This window comes from Sipha flava, unplaced genomic scaffold, assembly GCF_003268045.1.
Source record: "Sipha flava isolate LNK unplaced genomic scaffold, YSA_version1 181_pilon_pilon, whole genome shotgun sequence".
Classification (NCBI taxonomy): domain Eukaryota; kingdom Metazoa; phylum Arthropoda; class Insecta; order Hemiptera; family Aphididae; genus Sipha; species Sipha flava.
This window is the reverse complement of record NW_020272220.1, coordinates 624126-646371: the sequence shown is the minus strand read 5'-3', so window position 1 is coordinate 646371 and position 22246 is coordinate 624126. Positions and strand designations below refer to the sequence as shown.

The window sequence follows — 22246 nt, the reverse complement described above, 5'->3', positions numbered from 1 at the left end:
ATTTCAAACAGTAACTTGACATTAAATTCTTGAAAATACTTGAGGCCTCAGTTTGATATAGTATATCTGCTTATCTTATAATTTCTTCTATATATGTCTTCGGTTTGCTTTTTATTGAAAATTACATTATCAAGAATATTGAAATTGTCGATTTATTTCTCTAACGCGTTGAGACAAAGCAAATAATTTGTTTTCAGCCGGTGAAATGTCATCATCAGTACCATTACCAATAGATTAAAGTGGATTAAGATCGGTAAGAAAACGATTGAAACGACTAAGTTCCAAATAATCATTGTAATGTTGTGCACTTAAATTTGTTGCAGATTTTTCATATATACAAAAATGTATCATCATATTTTGTATGTTCGTTTCTGAAGACAGTCAAACATTTAATGCAAAGGGAAAATTTGTTTCTAGTAACTCAAAAATAACATATGAAATGGGATTGCCAATAAAAATGTTCCCTAAATATATAGGTAACGTGTTACCTTAATAGTTTGGGACTCGACTGTTTACAACTGATTATCGACCGTACCTACTGCAGTTGCTGCACCTGATATACACTAATATCATTTGCTATTTTTGAATTATTAGAAACAACTTTTGCTTTTGCATTAAATGTTTTACTGTCTTAATTTTTATTACTATTTGAACTATTTTCATCATGTAATTGAATTTCGATATTTTCAGCTTGATTCGGATGGAATATTGTATTATGATGTGAATTTAACTTATCTATATAATCATTTGTATTCTCTTTATTTGAAATGTTATGCATAGATCTAGCGACTAGGGATGATTTTGTACTCAAAATATTTTTCGATTTATGAAGAGTGCGAGAATTTTTGTTAATGTTTAAAGGATAGGTATTTCTTAAAATTCGTATAGGATTCGAATGAATCATACGGTTGAAAAAAACCAAATTTTTTGATTTTTTTCCCCTTGATGGGGTTGCTATGAGCCTGAAGATTGTTGAAGTGTATGGGACTACAGTTTTTGGCACTTTTATATGCACAACTAGTTGATGTCATATGCATGTTATTGGATTGAGACAATTTCAATGCTTTTGATCTTTCAGAATTCAAACAATATATTCCACCATTATCTGATGACATATTGTTGCAGTCCATCGTAAAAAAACGTTGAAAATTAGTTAATGATCAAATTAAGATTATAGAAATACGACTTTTTACCGTTTCACAATTTGAGATGTCTATGAATATATATATATAAAGAGAAAAATAAATATTATCATATCAATCAATATCATATCAATCCACGAAAACATTAATCAAATAAACCAAGTTTTTATACAAAATATGTGTTACAGTAAAAAGGACGAATAGAAAGAAAATCAGGAAAGTTATTATATAGACGTCCCTATAATTGAATATTTGTTTTATCAGTACAAAACCTTCACTAAATCGAATATACTTTAGTGCGAAATTCGATAAACTCCAAACGCTTCATTTATTCAAGGTTTATAGATTATTGATTATATTATTATAGTTTTATAGATTATATTATATAAACATTGCTATTTATTTCTACTTCCATGCCTGTTATATTGATAACAAACATACTCTATTTCTTATTAATAAAAAAATCAAAATCCAAAGTCATCATTTACAATGTAATTGTTTTTGAATCAGTTAGTTACAAATTATCCTTGTTTATGACTATTACCAGTATTCAAAACTTGTAAGTATAATAATTTGGAATTCTTTATTTATTTTTTATAATGTATTTTGTAAAATTTTTCATTTTTTTTGTTGAATAGAAACAACCATGGGCCATATTAACAAAAAAGATCCATAAGCGAATTAATACGTAAAACCTAATCGAAGATTTTTGCAATCTAGCATTCGGTGCATAAAGACACATCAAATGACCAACAGATAGGTAAGTGAGGTATATGCTGCCCTACTAAACCTAATGTCCATATACGCCAAAAATTAAAAAATAGGTTTTTTTATACTGAAATTTTCTAAATTTTGTTTCAATTTTTTTATGTAATTAGCAAAATCGTCATATAAGCCATTAATAAAGAGATAAATAGGAAAAATTATACACAGTTTTCTAAAGAGTATGGAGTTTAGGTACTAAGCAAAAAGGCAGTATCCACCATGTACAAAAATTGATAATGAAAATCAAGGGGGCCAGAGCATAGAAAAAAGAAAGGTCATTCAAAATATGAATTTTAATTAGCATTTATATACACGGAAATAGTAATTTCAACACACACGACAGCACAAATGATACGAAGAAACTGATATACCTATTTAAATAGTTCGGTACAAACAGCTATGGTTGAAAGCTATACATAGGTATGACATTTAGACATTTAACAATGTTTAATACCAGATAACAATTATTATATCTATAAGCTAGAGTATAGACGATACAGGTCAACAAGCTAAACTCACACATTTATATTACAATATGATCATTGGTTATCATTATATACTTGAATAGGTAAAACTACAAGTGTGAGATTATATACATACAATCATCAGAATCATTATTTAGGTACCTAGATAGCTACTACTTATAATGTATCAATAAGTAATAACTGATTACAAATCATTTTTATTGTATAGTTGTTTTTATATTTTAAATAATAAATTCGATTAGTGCCTGGAGTACCTAAATAAAAAATTAAACATAATATTGAAAAGTAATTAAGATATTTCGTTCCAAAACATGTCAACATATCTATAAAATTAAATAATTGATAATGTCTGTGGAAGAAATTTAAGCGGAGCACGGTGTACAATTACACAGGATATAAGTTGATTATCTAAGAACTATAGGTATGTTGTACACTGAAACTTAAAGATAGTGTTAAATAATATGTTTAAAGTACATCAGAATTATACGTACAGTTGTATGATTAATATTGAGTGTGCAATTACTTATATTGCTCCTCTATTATCAAGAACAAGTTTTACTAACATTTGAAAACCGTTTAAGTATTAATTAATTCATAATAAATTTTTATTCAAAGTAATCAAATTAATATTGTTGTTAACGTCTTGAGTGTTAAGTATTATTCCAGTGATTTAATTAAAAATGATTTGGCTCATTTTCAAAAACTGCAGTAGGAATAAAAGTAAATCCGTTAAGTCCACCGATATAATAAACGTAAACAATTCGAAGCAAATAATCCAAGAACTTCTACGCGAATTTGATGCCATTGACGATTTGAGTGAATGCGATAATACCATATTTTCAACGGAACTACATTTCAATTATCTTTCTGTGGTCGAACCTTTCTACAACGAGGAAGAATCGATTCCAAAAATGGAGATGAACGGCCACCAAAATGTCTTTGAAAATAACACCGTGTTCGAGATGGCCGATTTGGAAAATGACATTGACGCTGCGACTATGATAATTAACAGACGGTGTAATAAAGTCACGGAAAAACATCTAAAGTTATTACAGTGTCCGTTTACTTGGAATTTGGAGTCCGGTGTGTGGAAAACGAACATCATAGATCACATCAAAAATAAATATGGAAAATATAATATGAACATATCTTCTATCACATTTTCATTAGAAAAGTAATTATATTTTTATTTAAATTATGAATTATGTATATTGTACTTAATCTTAAAAAAACTTTTTTTTTTAAAACATCTAGATTTAATCACGAATATTATCTACCTAATTGAATTCAACATCTTAAAAGTGTTAATTTAATATTTGTTTAAGTGTTTGACTAATATTTCAAAACCTATATAAAATAAATGAGATGAAACAAACATCATTATTGTATTTAATCACAACTGCTAGGACTCGAACTTTATTTATAATTACTTATAATACATTATCCTAAAATTTTAAGAAGTGTTTTTTACAATAAAATCTTGTTTTGGACTTTACGTACCTAGTGAGGTGTACCTAGATTGTAGTATTAAATATCTTCTGTTAAATTTGTTTTAGAATTTCTTTAAATTCTGTTCATAGCATTCACATTCAAATGGTTAATTAATATTCAAACTATAATACTTGCTTTTTTTTTAAAAGAAGAATAATACTTAAACGTGAATGTAATAATTATAATTTTTAAGTTATAACAATAAATCTTATTACAATGTTACAATTTAAGTAATTTTACCTATAGTTAAAAAAAAAAAAAAGAATACAGCATAAGATTTTTTTTTTCATTTTTCAGGTACATTAGTAATTTAATGATCAGCTGTGGACTGTTTAAAACGAACCAAGTTGACAAAGCTCATGATAAATTGAAAGACATTTGGGAATGGCTAGATAAATTAGACAATGAAAATGAACGGTTTTATCAGGATATTAGAGATGGATTAAAGCATATTATTATGTCTACCTTGTGTCATGTACTGTATGCTGTTAATAAAACGCTATGTTGGCAGGTAATTATTCAAATACTCAATTTAAATCTTAATATGCAAAAATTAAATAAAGTAAAAAAAAAAACCTTAAAATGAGAAACAATACTAATAAAAACCATATATCTCACTTCATGGTTTCGTATAATGCTAAAAATAGTTTAAATAATATTTTTAAAAACATTATTATTGTATTGTTTCTCATAAAATATTTCCTACTACCTACAGGGGTGTATTTTAGGGGGGTGAAGGGGTGATCACCCTCCCTCCTCTGATTCCATATTTATTGAATCGATTATATGTGAGATACACATTTCAAATTTTTTTTTATGTGGATGATTGTATAATGAAATCAAATTATACCTAGCTATAAATACTGAATTGGGCTTTTTTTCGGGTTCATACTTAGTGAAAAATCAAAAAAAAAAAAAAATACAAGCGTAACTTTTAAGACACAGACAAGTGTTAAAAAAAAACTAAACAAAATTCAATTCTAAGTGGATCCGGCATTAGATTAAAAAAAAAACCCCCAAATATTAAGGATTTACATGATTTAAATATTATTACCAAACATTTTATTTGTACATTTTGAGCTTGAATTAAGGAAAAAATTTGAGTCGCCCCCCCCTTCCTTAGAAGTAAGTCTAAATACGTTCCTGACTACTTATCATATCATATTTGATAAGAACATGACAAATAATAACTTATCCATAGCTACTTGAATTTATAATACAAAATACTCGTAATTAAAAAAAAAAAAAATAATAACAAAAATTTATGAATTTAATATTAATGTATACACGAAATGACAGTAAAATTAAGTTAATGAAATCTTTGGAATACACTCCATGAATATCAATATTTATAAAAACAATTTACAGAATCCAATTTCGTTACTCATCTATAATGTAATAAATGGAATAGCTGCGCCTCTTCTATATCTATACCACGACGTACTCAGTTCACCGACCTGTTCGATTTTTAATAAATCGCTTGCTGAAGGTGTTTTCTTATCAGTCTTGAAATGCAACCTCGTTACTCCTATTTTAAAAGCAGGAAATCCGGCAGATATTACCAACTACCGACCTATCTTTGTTCTTCCATTACTAAGTAAAATATTCGAGTTAATAGTACTCAAACGTATTGAAAGATCGCTTTTGTCGACTATTTCTCAAACCCAACACGGTTTTTTCCCTGATCACTCAATAGTATCTAGATCCGTCGACTCTTGTTCATTTGTTCATACTTGCACGAGTCTTTTAATTTAAAACAACAAGTTGATGTCATCTACACTGACTTTTCAAATGCATTCGACTCAATCGACGACGGTACCTTGATTTACTTTCTTGACAAATTCGGTGTTGGAGAGCCACTTTTATCTTAGTTAAAATCTTACTTGAGCGAGCGTAGGGAGTTCATAACTCTCTTCGGTAAAACGTCAGCACAGTTTCAAGTCCTATCCGGTGTTCCTCAAGGCAGCCTACTTTTCATTAACACTGTTCGCAAATTACACCTTGCCGCGTTTTGCTGTTCACTGACGATGCCAACATTTTTTTATGCTATATCATCTTTGGATGACTGTTTAATTCTACAGAATGTATTGGTTAAATTCGCTAACTAGTGTAACGCTGTGGGGTTAACTCTTAATACTAATAAGTGTAAAGTGATGACTTATTATCGCACAAAAGTTTTTATTAGCTTTGATTATTACCTCGACAGTCTGCCCCTCACACGCGTTACTAAAATTAGGGATTTGGGCTTCCTCTACGTCCCTCCCACTGGATTTTCGATCTCATATTGATTTTATTATTTTCAAAGCGCTCCGTGTTCTAGGTCTTATTAGGCGACATTAATCAAAGTTTGATTCAACCAAATACCACAGATAAATAAATTATAATAATCACAGATACTTATCTGTGCTGTATTACTCATTAGATAAAAGCTTATTAGAATACAGTGCCGTGATTTGGTCTCCTTACACCTTAGGTGACATGCGGTGTCTAGACAGAGTTCAGAATCGTTTTCTGAATTTTGCTAATTACCACCTGAACATTCCCCATCCACCCCCCCGACTACAGTATTATTAGTGATAAGTTAAATTTAAAATCTCTAACCGAACGCCATATTATTTTCTGTTGTATTTTATTAATGGATTGATTGAAGAAAATATCAATGCATCCCGCTTGTTAAAACAGCACGACATTCTAATACCCCGATGCACCAGGTCTAAGGAATTGTTTTACCTACCTACGAATCTATCTAACTTTGCAAAAAATTATCCTCTAGTTAGGATGATGTCTATCATCAATAAACTCAATGCTTAATATTTTCGTATCTTGGTCAACTGTTAAATCTTACTTGTGTACACATTTTAAATTTTACCTTGTTTTTGTTTTGTAATTCATATCTATTTAATATTTTTTCGATATTAATTATATTAATTGATTACTTGTTTAAAAGCCGAATGGCGTAAATTATAATAAAATAAAATAAAAAATAAAATAAATGAATAAATACGTTTTAACTAAGATATTTTATCACTAAAATATTTTAAAATAACAAAAACAATAATAGAATCTGAACATTGCTCTAACATTAATATTTTTCTAAATTCAAAACAAACTTCATTTGACTACATGATAATAGTAAGAATGACATAACTAAAGCTTTTCTAACATAGAAGCTTTATATTTATTTATTTTAAGAATAACGCCTCAAAGAGCAAAATAGTGCAGTGTATTTGTAAGTAATACCATTGATTAAATATTAATCAATACATTTACATTTATATTTACATGTACTTAACTCATAATTGTGAATAATATATTTCATTTCCACGGAAAAAGTGACTAATAACAACTCGGCTAATATAATACTAGGTAATTATAAAGTATATTTACAAATCAAAAACCAATTATGTTAAGCCATTTAAGTAATTTATTGTCATTTGTTATAATATATATTGATAAAAATATCAAAACCTATATCTTCTAATACCAATTAAATATTTTTAAGTAAAATAATACATATTTCTAACTTACGATAGAAAATATCGACAGAAAGTAAAGGAAATCAATAATAATATTTCTTGACAGATATTTACAATCATAACTTATGTAAAAACAGTTAATATTTTATGTTTATTTTATACTTCACTAGCTTAATTACCCGGCTTCACATGGAACATTTTTGGCCGTGACATAGGTTTTAATTTTTACTTTTTACTTTATACTATTTAAAGCCAAGTTTGGTATAACTGTTGGTGGTTATAAAATTATATAATATATATTATATTATGTAATATTAGTATTAGTGTGCGCGCGATGCATGAGATTATTTTTATCGATAAACTTCTCGGAACAATTATTATCTACACGACGACGACGGACAAAAAGAATAGGTTGTGGGTAGCTGGAAACTCGCGGACCGCCGTGCCGCACAATACGTATTGGCGGTGAATAATTATAATTGTTAATTAATCCACTAAAACCCAAAATTTTTGAAAATATTTTCTTATTGCACGGTGAAAATATGAGAAGAATCTCTAGTCCAAATTTCAAGTCCGTACGTTGCGTAGTTTTTGAGATATAGAGATTAGTGAGTGAGTGGTATTTGGATTTTATATGTATAGATTAATATTGTAGGTATATACATTTTAACTTTGTTTTTATTTATTAAAAATTTAGTTTTATGACGTATGTGTTCTTTTTTATTTTATAAACTCATTTAATTGCAAAATGTCAGTACTTATGAGATATAAGTATAATAAATTACGGTTGAATTTTTATTATCAATTATATAAATAACATTTATAAAGTAAATGTCACGTACACGTAGATACCGTGCAAATGTTGATGTTAAAAAAAAAAAATGTTTAAAAATCATTGATACACATAAGTCACGACGTGATAATCAATAAAACTATTATGGTATTATGGTTTTTTGTCATCTTATAATTATTTGTATATTATGTTATATTTTTTGAGCAACAAATATTTAATAATAATTGATTTTACCGTTTCAGAAAATTTTTTGTTTTTTATTTCAATATCATTGATTAAATTTTATGTTTTAGTTGTACAATACAATAACACGATTTAATTCTATGAACGTGAAATCAAGAGCAGCAGTTCATGCTATAAATGCTGCCGTATATATAGAAATTGGCGGTAAAACATTACTAAATGTTGTTCAGTATGCGAAAAAAGCATGCGATTTAGACTCAGAAACCGCCCAGTGGAAATTCATTTATTCACTAGCACTAACAGCTCAAAGACAATATCTTATGAGCAATAAATCGTGTCCAACTGCGTCCGAGTTTGATGCCATACAGCATGCGATTATTTTGTCAAACCGACCAAATCCAAATTTTGACTTCCACAGAATGCGTTTGATGACAAATAAAATACTATATCATTATCATTTTGACAAAAGTAAAATAAAAACAAATACACCGGAAAAAACTAAACAAGATTTCTATAATATCATAGAACTAATAAAGTAATGATACCAAAGTTCATTATAATTTAATTAGAAAAAAATATAACTTTTTGAATATTTAAAATTTTTTTTTAGGTCAATCGTCATTATGGAACCTGAAGATCCACATTTGATTGTAAAATGTGCGAAAGCTTTAATTACGCTACCATATTTACCCCATGAAAATATTCTTCTTATTAAACAAATGATATCAATTGCAGTAAATGTGTCTTTTAATGATCCTACAGTGATTCGAGCAATAAAAGAAATCATTGATATTTTTAGAGAATTGATTGATACTTATAAGCAATTAGTAAGAAATAATAAAAATAATTTTTAATAAAAATGGGATTTAAAGTGTAAATCTATTGAAATTATAGACATGGTGTACGAGTACATGCATAATGTACTATTACATTATTTTTAATTCTTAAAATGATAAATATACTAAAACTTATAAAATTATAAGGTTTTGTGATGTCCCATTTTAACTAATAAATTATATATAGTCTTAATTGAACATTAATACAAATTAATTGAAGATGTTTAATACCACTTCGTTCATAATTTAAGATTTAACATATTATTTTAGAATATTTTTCAGTTCAGAATATTTAACATAAAACCATTTTTAAACTTAACCTTAGAAAATAATTAAGCTTACATGAGCTCATAAATACATTATATATTATACACTACTTGCCTTATTTATTTTAGAGCAAGTAACGTAAAGCATATTTAATTTGATTATTTAGAATGAAAATAAAGTATATTTGGATAATACAAAAATTCAAAATGACGTGAAAAATAAGGAAGACGATGATTTAGAAAATGATTTAAAATTGATCGCAGAAAAATACGAGATTGGCAGTAGACCGATACTGGATTTAATTAACTTGTTAGAAAAATATGATGGAAGGTATAGGTGGAAAATAATGGCTCAAATTTGTTCATATTCAATATTATTTAAAGATTCTGATAATCTTCTTGTTGGCGTAGAACAGTTCATGATGTTAATTGACGACAAAAACATTGCCAACAGTAATATTGTTACGGTAAGAATTGGGGAAAGTTAAATTATTAACATTCTTCTGTATACCAATTAATCTTTGACTGGATGCCAAATTACATTCTCTGATGGAAAATTCTTATCATTTTTTTTTTAAGTATATATTGTACATAAAATAAAAATAAAATAAAATAATTAAGTATATATTGTACATAAAATGAAAAAAATCATTTGAAACGTAAGTATATATTGTACATACGTTTCAAATTATTTTTTTCTAAACGTTTGGAAAAATTAATAATTATAAATGTATGTACAGATTTTTTTAAAACAATAATTAGCATTTACATAATTTTTTAGGATCACAGATCTATATTTATTAAAGATGATTCCAAAGTATTCAATCTAGCTGAACTAATGTGCAATGAAATAAAATTAGCAATTATACTTGGCCATAGTAAGAATCAAGATGAAACTAAATTTTATTTGGATCAGTTGACAAATATTATGGAAGTGTGTCAAGTGAAGTCAAAAGCAGTTAATCCTTCATTAATAGTTGAATTAACTGGAAGTCAAAAAAAGCAAAAGGAGCAAAATATTCAATGTCCTAAGAATCAAAAGCAGAAGAAAGTTTTTCAAAAAATGAATAAACAACATGGCTCACACAAAAATAAAAAATTTACAACTAATAATTATAAATATACTTCAAGCAATCAGAAACGGGCCATTAAATCTAAAACAAGAAAAATTAACCAACATAAAACTTTGTAATAAAATTGCAACTGAGATTGGAAATAATAATTTTTTTAAAAATTAAAATAGTTAAAGTCGAGGCACTCATATTAAAGAAGTGGCAGTACGTGGCACTTTCTTTCACCCTTGAAAAATTAAATGGACTTATAATTTAATAAATTATTATTTATAATTAATATAAATAAATAAAATAAGAATAAAAATACACGATTTTTTTTTTTGCTCTCTTCCCTAATACTTTACATATGGATACCAATAATTAAATTAAAGATAATTTAAAATGTTTAAACTAATTATTTACCTTTGCTCTTGTATATTTTTAATTTATTTTGGTATTTATAATTTTAAAAATATAGATAAAACTAACATTTTAAGACATATGTATATACCTGTACAACATGTTATACTTACGAAATAAATAAATATTTTGTTTTAAATGTGGCACATACGATTTGAATAAAGTGTCAACATTTTCAATTTTTTAAGAGAATTTATATTTATATATATGTAATTTAATGTTATAATCTGGAATAAAAAAATAGATTTATTAAATACTAGTTTTTGGTTATAAGTTGCCTTAGCGGAACGTGGAATGCTTCCGAAAATAGTCAATACTCTACTCCGTTCATCTTACTCATACACAATTTACAACTGGTTCGATTCGATGCAATATTATGTATCGACATTTTCAGAAAACTATTCCGCTTTAGTTTATGAAACTAAGAGTATTATATTTTATATTATAGATGTAGCCATTAACATTTTTTCACGAAAGAGAAACGATATTATAGCATTTGTTCTTGCAAAAATCTTAGTCGCTAAGAATATCATGTACCGACTTTGAATTCGGAGTCGAAGTCTATTAATTTACATTCCTATAAACGATCGGTAGATGTAAAGAAATCAAATCAAACTAACTAATTGAACTTGATGTCATTGAAGGATAAAAAGACAATAATTTTTACACTCGACCAGCACCGATGGAATGGCAGGGAAGAAAGGACAGCTGTTCTAAGTCCAGGGTGACTCCGTCATTTTAGTGGTTCCGCACCCGAGCCCACGCCTTTCGTGGTTAAAGCTTTGATGATAAATTATAATATCCATGGCCGGGAAAAATGTTTATAAATATATTACATAAATAAAAATAAATGCTGTACGAATACTAACAGGCATCCATAAAAATGTTTATTTTATTTTCTGGCATAACCTTTTTCGGAGAGTTTTTTCACTCTAGGGCCCCGCTAAAAAATTTACCTCGGGCCTCGTATAACTTTTCGATGGCCGTCCGTCGAGTTCGGATGCGGCCGAAAGTGGACAAATAGACAATAGAACGATATTTCCAAGCCCGGATTAAGGGGGAGGGGCCAAGGGGGCACGGTCCCCATAATATATTATTTTAAAGTGTTCAAAACCGTTTTCAAAAAAAAATACTAAATTTTAGAAGGTAAATTATTAAAAATATATAAAATATATTCTTAATTTTATATCACGACGAGAAATTACTAAATGATAATACATTTTAAATTTAAGTAAGGTATCAATTGATGAAAGTGATACTTTTTGTTTATTAAAATAGTTTTATGAAAAATCATTGCAGGATATATTCCCAAACATTTTAATTGCTCTTAAATTATAATTAACTATCCCAGTCGTCAATTATTTAGCCGAAAGAGCATTTTCAAAGTTAACAAGAATAAAATATAAATATAGAACTAGCCAGACTTAAGAAAATTTAACATCGTTAAAGATATTATATTCAGAATATGATATTTTGCAATTAATAGATTTCAATGAAAGTTTACAACAATTCGCAAAACAGAAAGCAAGAAAAAAATGTAACTTTAGCTCTAATAACCTATAAAGTGTGTTCTTTATATATATATATATATATTGTGTATAATACCTAAATTATTACATTCATTTATCTGTCTTATATATATATATATATATTTGTATAGTATAAACATATACTTACAATAAATAATAATATACAGTTCTTAATATGTAGTAATATAATTAATTTTTAAGTTCAAGTTGAAACGAGGCCCTTTAAGTGCATGGCATCCCGGGGCCCAAGTGATCCTTAATCCGGGCTTTGGATACTTTTATCTCTTAACCGGGTGCACATATCATTTTCGTATAAATTCAAACGTGTTCCGCAGTGATGTACGCGAATGAACATGTGCTCGATACGTCTCGACACGGCTTACGTCCGGGAAACGCCTAATGGTAGAAATATTAATATATCTGTTTGGCGTTCGGTTATTACGCAGATACGTTCAACGTCCACAATGTTCTCGGTCGGTTCAACTCCTTCGAGGTCACCGTAAACGCAGGCGCAAGGTCACCAGGGCACTTAGTACCGTTGCGCCGCGGGGTCCGGTCTTCCGAACGGGCAACGCCCTTGCAACGGGTAAGAGCAGGGTAAGTCCTTCGCGGACATTCCGCGATCAGCGAGCGTGCATAAATACTGTGCACCCGTCCGGCATCTAGTACCGTTCGTCTTGTCCGTGCATAGCTGACCACCACGCGTCTCGATCGCAGGTTGAAACGTTTGCAGATCTAGAAGCGAAAAATCCGCAGGATAACGAAAATGGCTTCGTTCAAGTATCTGGTAAGTGACGTTCGTATACGCGATAACGTTTCACCAGACAACATTCGTTTGGTAAATGACAAATCGGTACTTTTACAGATAAGGTGTACTTTGACAAATTTAAATTTTAGAAATCCGATTTACGTAGTCTTATGTTACATTAACTTTAGCGATTTTTTTTTTTTTATTATTATATAACGATGATTCCCATATAAAAAATCAAAAATGTTTAACATCAAAGTAGAAAACAATTCACGTCTTTGTGAGAAAATATCAATAATAAGCAATACACTTGCAGATAAAAATTAACCAACCATAAAATATTCATTCATATTTGTCAACGAAGTATAATATTCTATATGGATAATATAGAAAAAAAAACTATTCTAAGTTATTTGAGTGACAATAAGAACTGACTGTTAGTTTACACGTAGATTACTTATATTTATAAAACAATGTAGTTATATATTATTGTTTTTTTTTTCATTTATCAGATATTCATCGCCTTGGTCGTACGCAGTGCTATTGCTTCAGCTCGTAAGTATATATTTTAACAACTATAATACATGAATCGTAACAATGTGTATTGTATTTTAATTGATAGAGGGAAAATAATGGTTAACCAATACATTTTTTTTTTAGCAATACTCTCTTACTCCATCGTAGTCCCACCTGTATACCCATACGCTTATTCTGCTTATCCAAGCCATGTGGCCTACAACAGTTATTCAGCCGAAGATGACGGCAAATACTGGCCCGGTAAATACGAAAAGGCCGAGGTATCTGTCTACAGTCATGCACAGGACGATGGTCAATACTACCCTGGTAAATACGAAAAAGCTCCGTTAGTTGCAGCTTACAAACAAGAGCAGGACGATGGCCAATACAACCCCGGTAAATACGAAAAGGCTTCGTTGGTTGTACCCTATAGCCATGCACAGGACGATGGCCAATACTACCCCGGTAAATACGAAAAGGCTCCGTTGGCTGCAGCTTACAACTACCCCGAAGACGATGGCCAATACTGGCCCGGCAAATACGAAAAAGCTAGTGTCTAGGCTTACCCAGGAGCCTATCACCATAAAAAAAAAAAACCTCATCTCCACAACGGCTCTCATTTTGCGGCTGATTATAAATATGTATAGTTAAAAGTGTTTAGTATGTTGTTTTATATTATAATGGTGTAAATACCTAAATTCGGTTTATTCGAACCAAAAATCTGTAGTAGAGTTAAAAAAATTATATCGTGTATCATAAAATATATGCAAGTTACAACATTTAACATTTAATATGATTCAAATTCGTAAGTGATTGTTACACAGTATACTATTAATTAAGTTTTCGTTCGTAACAAAATTTTCACGTGACTCATGAAACTTGATGGAATGGATACTAGTGGCTAGAGCAACTATTTACATACACTGATATAGCTACTGCTTACTTCAATCTCTAAACGTTAAGAGCAAATTTTTAAATAAAAATAGTTAAAAAACTAAATACATTAAAAACATTTTACGATTAGTAATGTTAATACAATAATGACATTATAAAATATAGAATATGGTAGAGGATGGATTATAATCTCTTATAATAAAATTGAATACGACTTATTGTTTTAAAGAGTTTTTATAATATTACCATATGGTGTGTTCAATTTATGAAGTTTTTAAAATGTATTCATTTAAATTTAAAACTATAAAAAGCACTTAATTTAGCATTAAATTAAGTACAACTACAACACATTTGTACCAATAAATAATGTTTAACGAACAACTTGTATATTTTACATGCAACTATTAAATAATGCAATAATAAATCGCGAATCACGGTCCAATAAATTAAAATACATGTTTATTTTTTTCCGTAACAGGTAATCTAACATTTTTCACCAACCATTCAGATACTTCTATAGTTTGTAAATCTTTGATAACATTTTTAAAAATATTGTACCAAATTATCCCAATCAAAGTACAAAGTATCATTTCTACATAATATCCATTCATTATCGTAGTACAATCACCTCCTTTTTCAATGCACATCTATAAAATGAAATATAAAACTATAATTACGTGATTATAACACTAACATTTACATAAAATAAAATTAATAATAATAAAACAATATTTCGATAAAATTTTGATTTAATTTACTTGCAAGAGTACGATAAACAGCGAACAAATTACTAGTATCTTACGTTTTGAAGATGTTGCGTTAAACAATAATTTCCGGAATCAATTGAACATTTCTTTAACGTTAAATAATCAACCATTTTAAGCATCACTATAGATGACCATATACCTCCTAAATTTGATAATGTATTCAATAACGTCATATAAGTACCACCGAATCGTGTGTCACTTATCCGAGAAAAAAAAGCTAACGAAGCTATAAATATGGTATAAGATAAAATCTGTAAACATAATCGAAGGTAAAGTATATTAGTAGTTTAAGTACTATTGCTTTAGCACTAGTTTAATAATTATTATTAATCTATAAACAACTAATAAAACCGTTTTGCTATTGAAATTCAAAGTATAAGTAATTGACGTGTTTGCCTTTTGAAACATGATAAATATAATTTCTATCAAACTTACTTCTTGAATTGCAAATATGAATAACAGTATCACATAGTAATACTTTGGAATATTTACTTCATTATTAATTTGTATTATACTTGGTGTATAATAAATTAATACGATAAATGCCAAATTCCAAAACAATCTGAAATATAAATTTTAAAATATATTAATTTATTGCATGTATTCTTTAAGTTTATGGATAAATTATACTATAAAAATATTTGTAATTTATTTTTCAAATTATTTACGAAACGTTGAAAAATATTTCATTGGTTCAGGTAAAATTAATATTTTATTAAAATCACTCATACAAGAAATTCCGCCAATATTTGATATTATTAAAATGGCAATTCTTGTGGTAACAAGATACTATATTTTAATATGGTTGGTCGTAATTTACTCTCCAAAAACTTAATTTTTTGTTGCATTTTAGATGAAATTTTAGCGATAAAAATAGTCATACTCTTCCTATTTTATTCGTAGAACCAATTTTTTTTGTACATTTTTACTATGGAATCTCTACTCTGTTTCTATAATTTTTTATGCGACATTTCATTTAAGGATTACTTTCAACAAAAATTACAATTTTAAAAATTTCATATTATAAAAACATTAAAAACAATATTTTCAGAACGAACCAAAAGTTCTTATAAAATCAGACTAACGGGAATTATCAATTTAAATTTTAGTGAAATTAGTAAAATTGCTTTTCTTATGTACACTTATCATGTCCTTACATAGAATTTTGAACAAACAGTTATTTAGCGGGAGGGATTCTATAAAGTAAATAATTTTGACGACCTCATCGATAATTTTTTTTAGTTTTAGTTTTAGTTTACTTTGTTCTCTTCATAAGAGCATTCTTATAAATGATAAATAACTTTTTTGCAACAAGTACACACCTTCCTATGTACCATGCAGTGGATACTAAAATAGTATCAAACTAACGTTCATAATCGACGATTATTTCTCAGAAGTTCACGCATTCGAAGACCTTCGTAACCAATACTGCTTTTATCAACGACGTTCAACTATATTACTTACTTCTGTATATTGTACAAGTACACAGTACATTATTATTTATTTTACAACAATTTTTACTCTGATTGACTTTAAGTATTGTTAATATATATTTTATAAATGTGTAAGAATAACACAACTTTTTGCCACTATTCACTGACCTTTAGTTAGATTTTTTAATTAATTTTTTTAAATATTAAAAAAAAACAGGTTTCGCGGAACTTAGTATAAACGAGTGAGTTAAATTTCCGTGTAAGTTTTAATTATCTTTATAGTATTACTATCAGGAGAACCGTTTCAGTTTTTAAATAGATGTGCAAAAATTAAAATCTATCGATTTTTTAACGGGCATTTTTGTACTCATCGATGTATGTATATATAATATATTGAGCGACGTATATATGGTTCGATGATTAATTTAAGAATTTTAAGAATTAAAATTATTATCTAATGAAGTTATACTATTATTATACAAAGAAAAAAAAATATGAAAAACAATTAAATATTTATAATACTTGTAAATATATATTTATTAATATTTAAATATTACCGACATGTAAATTATTTTCGTGTCGGTAATACGTCGTGACTGTTACGAATAGGTTATCAGCGCGGCAAGTTGACACTTTCAAATGCAGGTCAATTACCAGTAGTACACAGAAAATAGTAGAAGTTCCAATGTGCACACTGCCACTCTTTCAGATGGTGCCATTGACTAGTGTATTGTATTAAATCATTGAAAACTATTATAACTTATTTATTTTACTCACTTGATAAACGTGGCTTTTAGATAAACGTTCATTGGTTTTGGACCTGAAGTGTATTTTGCTACAACAAGTGGTACAATTATTTTAATTAGATGCAGCGACGAGTTTAAAAATACTATATCGTCCTTTGATACACCAGCGTCAATAAGTTTCAAAGGTGATACGTGATCCGCTGCAGCAAATCCAGTCTATTCACAAAATACATTGATAAAAATAAGTAAATAAACCATATACATGCATTCAAAATATTATGAAAGAATTGGCTATTTAAATAGTTTATGATTTTTTTTCAATGAATATCGATGAATATCGAATCTATTAGTTGAAAAATAATATACTTTGGAAAGTTCTTTCTAAAAAAATGAAAAACGTAATTTCTTTTACATTAAACTTGATGTTGATAATATGATTTTTACACTTTGAAATATCAACATTTCATGCCTTATGTTATTAAATTATTCACCTTAACTGTCAACAATGCAATCCCCAATATTTGAATACTACGTAACTTAAAGATATCTCTAAGTAGCAAATAGTTCTGAGAAATGTTGAGCGTTACGTGGTCGTCTTCTAATGTGCAATCTTTTTCTTTTTTGAAGATTCCGACCAATATTGTGACGAACATAAATAAAATACCCCAAGCGTACAATAGACCTGTACATATAATATATGATAATTATTTATATTTCAATAAAATTGTAAAATAAAATAAAAATTTATTGAAAATATTATAATTAAATAGTTATAGAAAAAGAAGGACATTATAATAAAATATTAACTCTTAAAGTTATATGGAATGCTTTAGATTTGGGTCCAATTAAGAAATGTATTGGTTTTAGCTCTGTGTGAAAAAAAATATAATCCCTAAAAACAGCTACAAAATAATATATCAATTTACAGATAAAAAAATCAAGAAAAATATCATTTTAAATAATTAAATATTTTGTGGTATTCATATACATGTTGCTGAGAGATAGCAAAAATAGCAACTATCGTAATGCAATGTACTATTATTTTGGATGAACGAAACGTAAGCGGAGAACATAAATTTATAAAAATTCTAGAAACATTTTCTTGGCAGAAATATTCATATTATATTAAAAAAGAAACCTCTCATTCTCTATATAGTCTAACCATAATATGACAACATTTGGAACTTAGGTCAAAACACTTATAACCGAAAACCACATAATTCAATATAAAAACAAAAATAAAAATTAATAGTTTCAAACCGTTTACATTATTTTAAATAAAATATAAATTAACACCAATACTCTTTTTAAGAAATAACTGAACATTTGATTATTATCTAATATTAGATTATTTATACATTGAAATGTTTCAGTTTTTATATCACTTGTTTTGTTGACCATAGATAAGCGATTTTTGATATAGTATAAAATTGTTCAAACAATATTATAGCATTTCGATAAGGTACAAAAATATTAATTTAAAATTTCCATAATTACATAATTATTATCTATACATTACTGGTTATCACATTGGCATCCATTTTTTAAAATGTTAAAAATTTTTAAAATAATTAAAATTATATATTTGTTATAAAAAATTAAAAATGCAAAGAAACGGCATGAGAACTGATTATGTGAAACAAGACTTCTGCATAAAAATAATATGTTCAATAGAAGTTATTTATATTATCACATTATTATTTCTATATAAAATAGTGTGCGATTTTAATACACAAGGTATCAACAATAGGATAAATACATTAATATATTTTTTCGTTATTTAAACTTATCGTAAAGAATTATGTGGACTAATTTTTTACAACTAGGTAAGTAAGGTCTTGTATATTTTTTTTTAAATTAAGTACTACCTATTTATATTAATGTTGTTTTAGATTCTGAGTGAATCTAGGAATCTATTTTGTTTTTTTGTTGTGAACATAGTATTATTTATAACTAAAAACAACAACTATTATTATCAATTGACTATAAAAGATACCACAAGAAATTACAAAAAAAAAAATATCATTCCGTGATGTTATTGCGTCAAAGTAAACCACAAACTTCGCTTAATTTAGTTCATAACTTAAAAATTAAGTATCTAGTTGCACAGTCAACTGAACTTCAGTCAGAAATGTTTAATTGGGGGAGAGAAACAATACTACCAATAATTTTCTTGAATGTTCCTTACTTTTTAAAGTCACTATCCCTCCAATATTATGGGTACTACGTAAGTACTTATTGCAAAATTTTTCTGAGGTACACAGAACGGAAGACGTCGAGCCTATCATCAAGCCTATTGCTAGACCTGTTGTATTGCATGTGGATGCGTAGCCCACGTTATGCCTGTATAAAATCATAAAATAAAATTTTTAAATTTAAAACAATACTAGTTTTTAATCTATAATGGATGATACAACGATAAAAACCTTTTTAGTATCGTAAGTGACCATCCATCGACAACTATATCCTGCGTAGCGATCATGAAAGTGGTGATAAAAAAAACATACACCAACTTCGGTATGTTTGGTTTTTCTGTCTCGGGCAACAACTCATTGATATTGTTGGAAATATAAAAGAAGCATGATCCTGTTTAACATAAAATATGATTGAGTTAGAAAAGTTGACACATCCTGCTACTGTATAAATAGTCGAAAACTTTTTAGATTAATATATATATATATATATACGAGTACATATATAAGGTAACGTGATATAATACAAATAATAATTCTGAGTGGATTTATATTTAGAAATAAAATGTTATTTTAAAGTTAAATGTTTTGAATAAATCAATTAATTTATAAGAAAAGTGCATTCAATGATATTTTACATTTCTTGGTTTTTAATTACAGTTATATTGAATGGGTAATAAAGAAAAACAAATATTGTACTTACCCATTAAAAATTGAATCGGTATAAGCCAAGATTTTCGCCTACCGATCTTTTTAACATAAAACGAATCTACTAATGGAGCCCATAAGAGTTTCAGTGTATATGGTAACATAACAACATTGAATATCGCCTGAAAAAACGGGCATTCTATTGATTTTTCAACGACACATTTATCTTCTAAAATGGCTGTTGAGTCCTATAAACTCGTATGATACAGCTGATAGGCTAGATGCCCCATGCAATTTTACCTGATCGTTGTAGGATACGTTTTTATTGCTCTTCAAAAGCACAGGTATGGAACTGATCAATCCTAAAGGTAGACCTTGCATAGTGTATAATAGTAGTAATAAAAAAAAGTTTTTCCAGTCCCCTTTCAAGTTTGGCTCGTTGGAAATTGAACTGATCGCCACTGCATATTTTTCCGATTTATTCTCGCGTTCAATAGATTCACTCATATTTAGTCACCGCGTTTTATAATATTACATAATACATATTAAAAAAAATATTTAGAAAATTGAGAACTACAGGATTTATAACGACAGATGCAGTAAACATACTAAAGACAAAAAAAAAAAAAACCGTATGATATAATTTTATCTGTTATTGTAACACGTGGACAGTACCTATAGTTGTTCAACAATTTGTGTACTGACAGGTTATACGATAGGAAGTAAATAAATACACAGATACATACGAATCTTAAATTATAAAAAAAAAATATTTGTGCCTGTTGTATACTCAATCAACAAAATCTTTGTATAGTTATAATAATTATTTATAAACGTAATGGCAAATAATGATTGGTGATTTAAATACGAATAGTATAATGTATCTTCATATGTTGTATGTTACTTTTATTTCAGATCACTTTTTATAAATTAAATAATGTAAGGCATAAAAAGGTTATTAACTAATTGTTAAATGCCAAAAAAAAAAAAATGTTGAAAGTAAAAGTATGATTAAAATTTACTTAAACATACTTTTCAGATCTTCATGTCAATTATGGTAATGTAATCGGTAGAAAAAATTAATTTTTAATAGGAATTTCATTATTTTAGAGATATAATTTTATCTATAAATTTTGTATTAACTCGAGGTCAAAACACATACCATTACGTTCACGTTAACATAGAGAATTGTAAAATATCTTATTTAACATGCAACAATATTCATTAAACAATAAAAGTAGTCTATATAAATACAAAAAAATATAATGTTAAATAAACATAAAATATTAAGTAACATATCACGAATATAATATATCTTGTGTACGTTTCGAGATCCACAATATACGAAAGTGTTGATTTAACCAGCGACGTCAACACGATGTTGAGCATCACGAAGAGCAGTACCTTCGGATATCTGAGAAGATAACACGTGTCATCACTAGCGCAACTAGACACTCGAGGGTCTTATATTCAAGTGTAAAGTGGGGCCCTCTAACCAAAAATGTAAATGCTTTTAAAAAATCCAAGGTACACCGCTTCCTCCCTTTAGTTAGTTATACTACAAAATATATACTATAAATACTAGAAATATATGACAAAATAACAATTGCTGCTGGGTCTGCAAGTAATTCTATAAACTAACTTATTTTAAATTATATAAATTAATAAGTTAAAATCGGTATTAAGATTTCAAGAGCTTTTAGCAAAAAATTGACTAAAAAATGCTTAACCAAAGCTTAATTAATGTTAATAATAAACGTCCCAGCGAAACCACTACCTCAATCATCGGTTATGGTTCACGAGTTGCGATAATGAATTTCTATAAATACGAATACAATTTTATTTTTAAAATACTATTCTTGGC

The 22246-nt window shown here is 27.8% G+C and overlaps 3 protein-coding genes across 5 annotated transcripts; 2 read left to right on the top strand and 1 right to left on the bottom strand.

Moving 5' to 3' along the window:
• Positions 1-1592: 1592 nt before the first annotated feature.
• On the top strand, positions 1593-10925 carry LOC112680897. Of its 2 annotated transcripts, none has more exons than XM_025551133.1 (8): positions 1593-1701; positions 1781-1902; positions 3059-3566; positions 4181-4394; positions 8446-8870; positions 8946-9162; positions 9605-9904; positions 10219-10925. In XM_025551133.1, exons 3-8 carry the CDS (start codon positions 3073-3075, stop codon positions 10627-10629), a joined length of 2061 nt encoding a protein of 686 aa, XP_025406918.1. In that variant the 5' UTR covers positions 1593-1701; positions 1781-1902; positions 3059-3072; the 3' UTR covers positions 10630-10925. The 2 variants fall into 2 exon arrangements, with proteins under 2 accessions (XP_025406918.1, XP_025406917.1); XM_025551132.1 differs by having other exon boundaries at positions 2021-3566; positions 10219-10924.
• A 2160-nt stretch (positions 10926-13085) lies between these two features.
• LOC112680896 lies at positions 13086-14486 on the top strand. Its single transcript, XM_025551131.1, has 3 exons — positions 13086-13225; positions 13699-13741; positions 13847-14486. The coding sequence occupies exons 1-3, from the start codon at positions 13205-13207 to the stop codon at positions 14260-14262; spliced, it is 480 nt and encodes a 159-aa protein (XP_025406916.1). The 5' UTR covers positions 13086-13204; the 3' UTR covers positions 14263-14486.
• A 112-nt stretch (positions 14487-14598) lies between these two features.
• On the bottom strand, positions 14599-21029 carry LOC112680895 (acetyl-coenzyme A transporter 1-like). 2 transcript variants are annotated; one of them, XM_025551129.1, is made up of 9 exons: positions 20683-20889; positions 20438-20564; positions 19969-20128; positions 19731-19885; positions 18034-18224; positions 17574-17758; positions 15799-15925; positions 15399-15614; positions 14599-15243 (listed from the first exon to the last, which is right to left on the bottom strand). In XM_025551129.1, exons 1-9 carry the CDS (start codon positions 20887-20889, stop codon positions 15043-15045), a joined length of 1569 nt encoding a protein of 522 aa, XP_025406914.1. In that variant the 3' UTR covers positions 14599-15042. The 2 variants fall into 2 exon arrangements, with proteins under 2 accessions (XP_025406914.1, XP_025406915.1); XM_025551130.1 differs by having other exon boundaries at positions 15153-15243; positions 15355-15614; positions 20683-21029.
• Between the last annotated feature and the right edge of the window lie 1217 nt (positions 21030-22246).

Coding starts and splice junctions, on each gene's coding strand:
- LOC112680897 (XM_025551133.1), top strand. CDS start 3,073: ATGATTTGGCTCATTTTCAAAAACTGCAGTAGGAATAAAAGTAAATCC. Junction 4,395..8,445: donor ATAAAACGCTATGTTGGCAG/GTAATTATTCAA, acceptor TTTATGTTTTAG/TTGTACAATACAATAACACG. Junction 9,163..9,604: donor TTGATACTTATAAGCAATTA/GTAAGAAATAAT, acceptor TTGATTATTTAG/AATGAAAATAAAGTATATTT.
- LOC112680896 (XM_025551131.1), top strand. CDS start 13,205: ATGGCTTCGTTCAAGTATCTG. Junction 13,226..13,698: donor TGGCTTCGTTCAAGTATCTG/GTAAGTGACGTT, acceptor TTCATTTATCAG/ATATTCATCGCCTTGGTCGT. Junction 13,742..13,846: donor CAGTGCTATTGCTTCAGCTC/GTAAGTATATAT, acceptor TTTTTTTTTTAG/CAATACTCTCTTACTCCATC.
- LOC112680895 (XM_025551129.1), bottom strand. CDS start 20,889: ATGAGTGAATCTATTGAACGCGAGAATAAATCGGAAAAATATGCAGTG. Junction 19,886..19,968: donor TCACTTACGATACTAAAAAG/GTTTTTATCGTT, acceptor GATTTTATACAG/GCATAACGTGGGCTACGCAT. Junction 15,615..15,798: donor TCATATTTGCAATTCAAGAA/GTAAGTTTGATA, acceptor TTATGTTTACAG/ATTTTATCTTATACCATATT.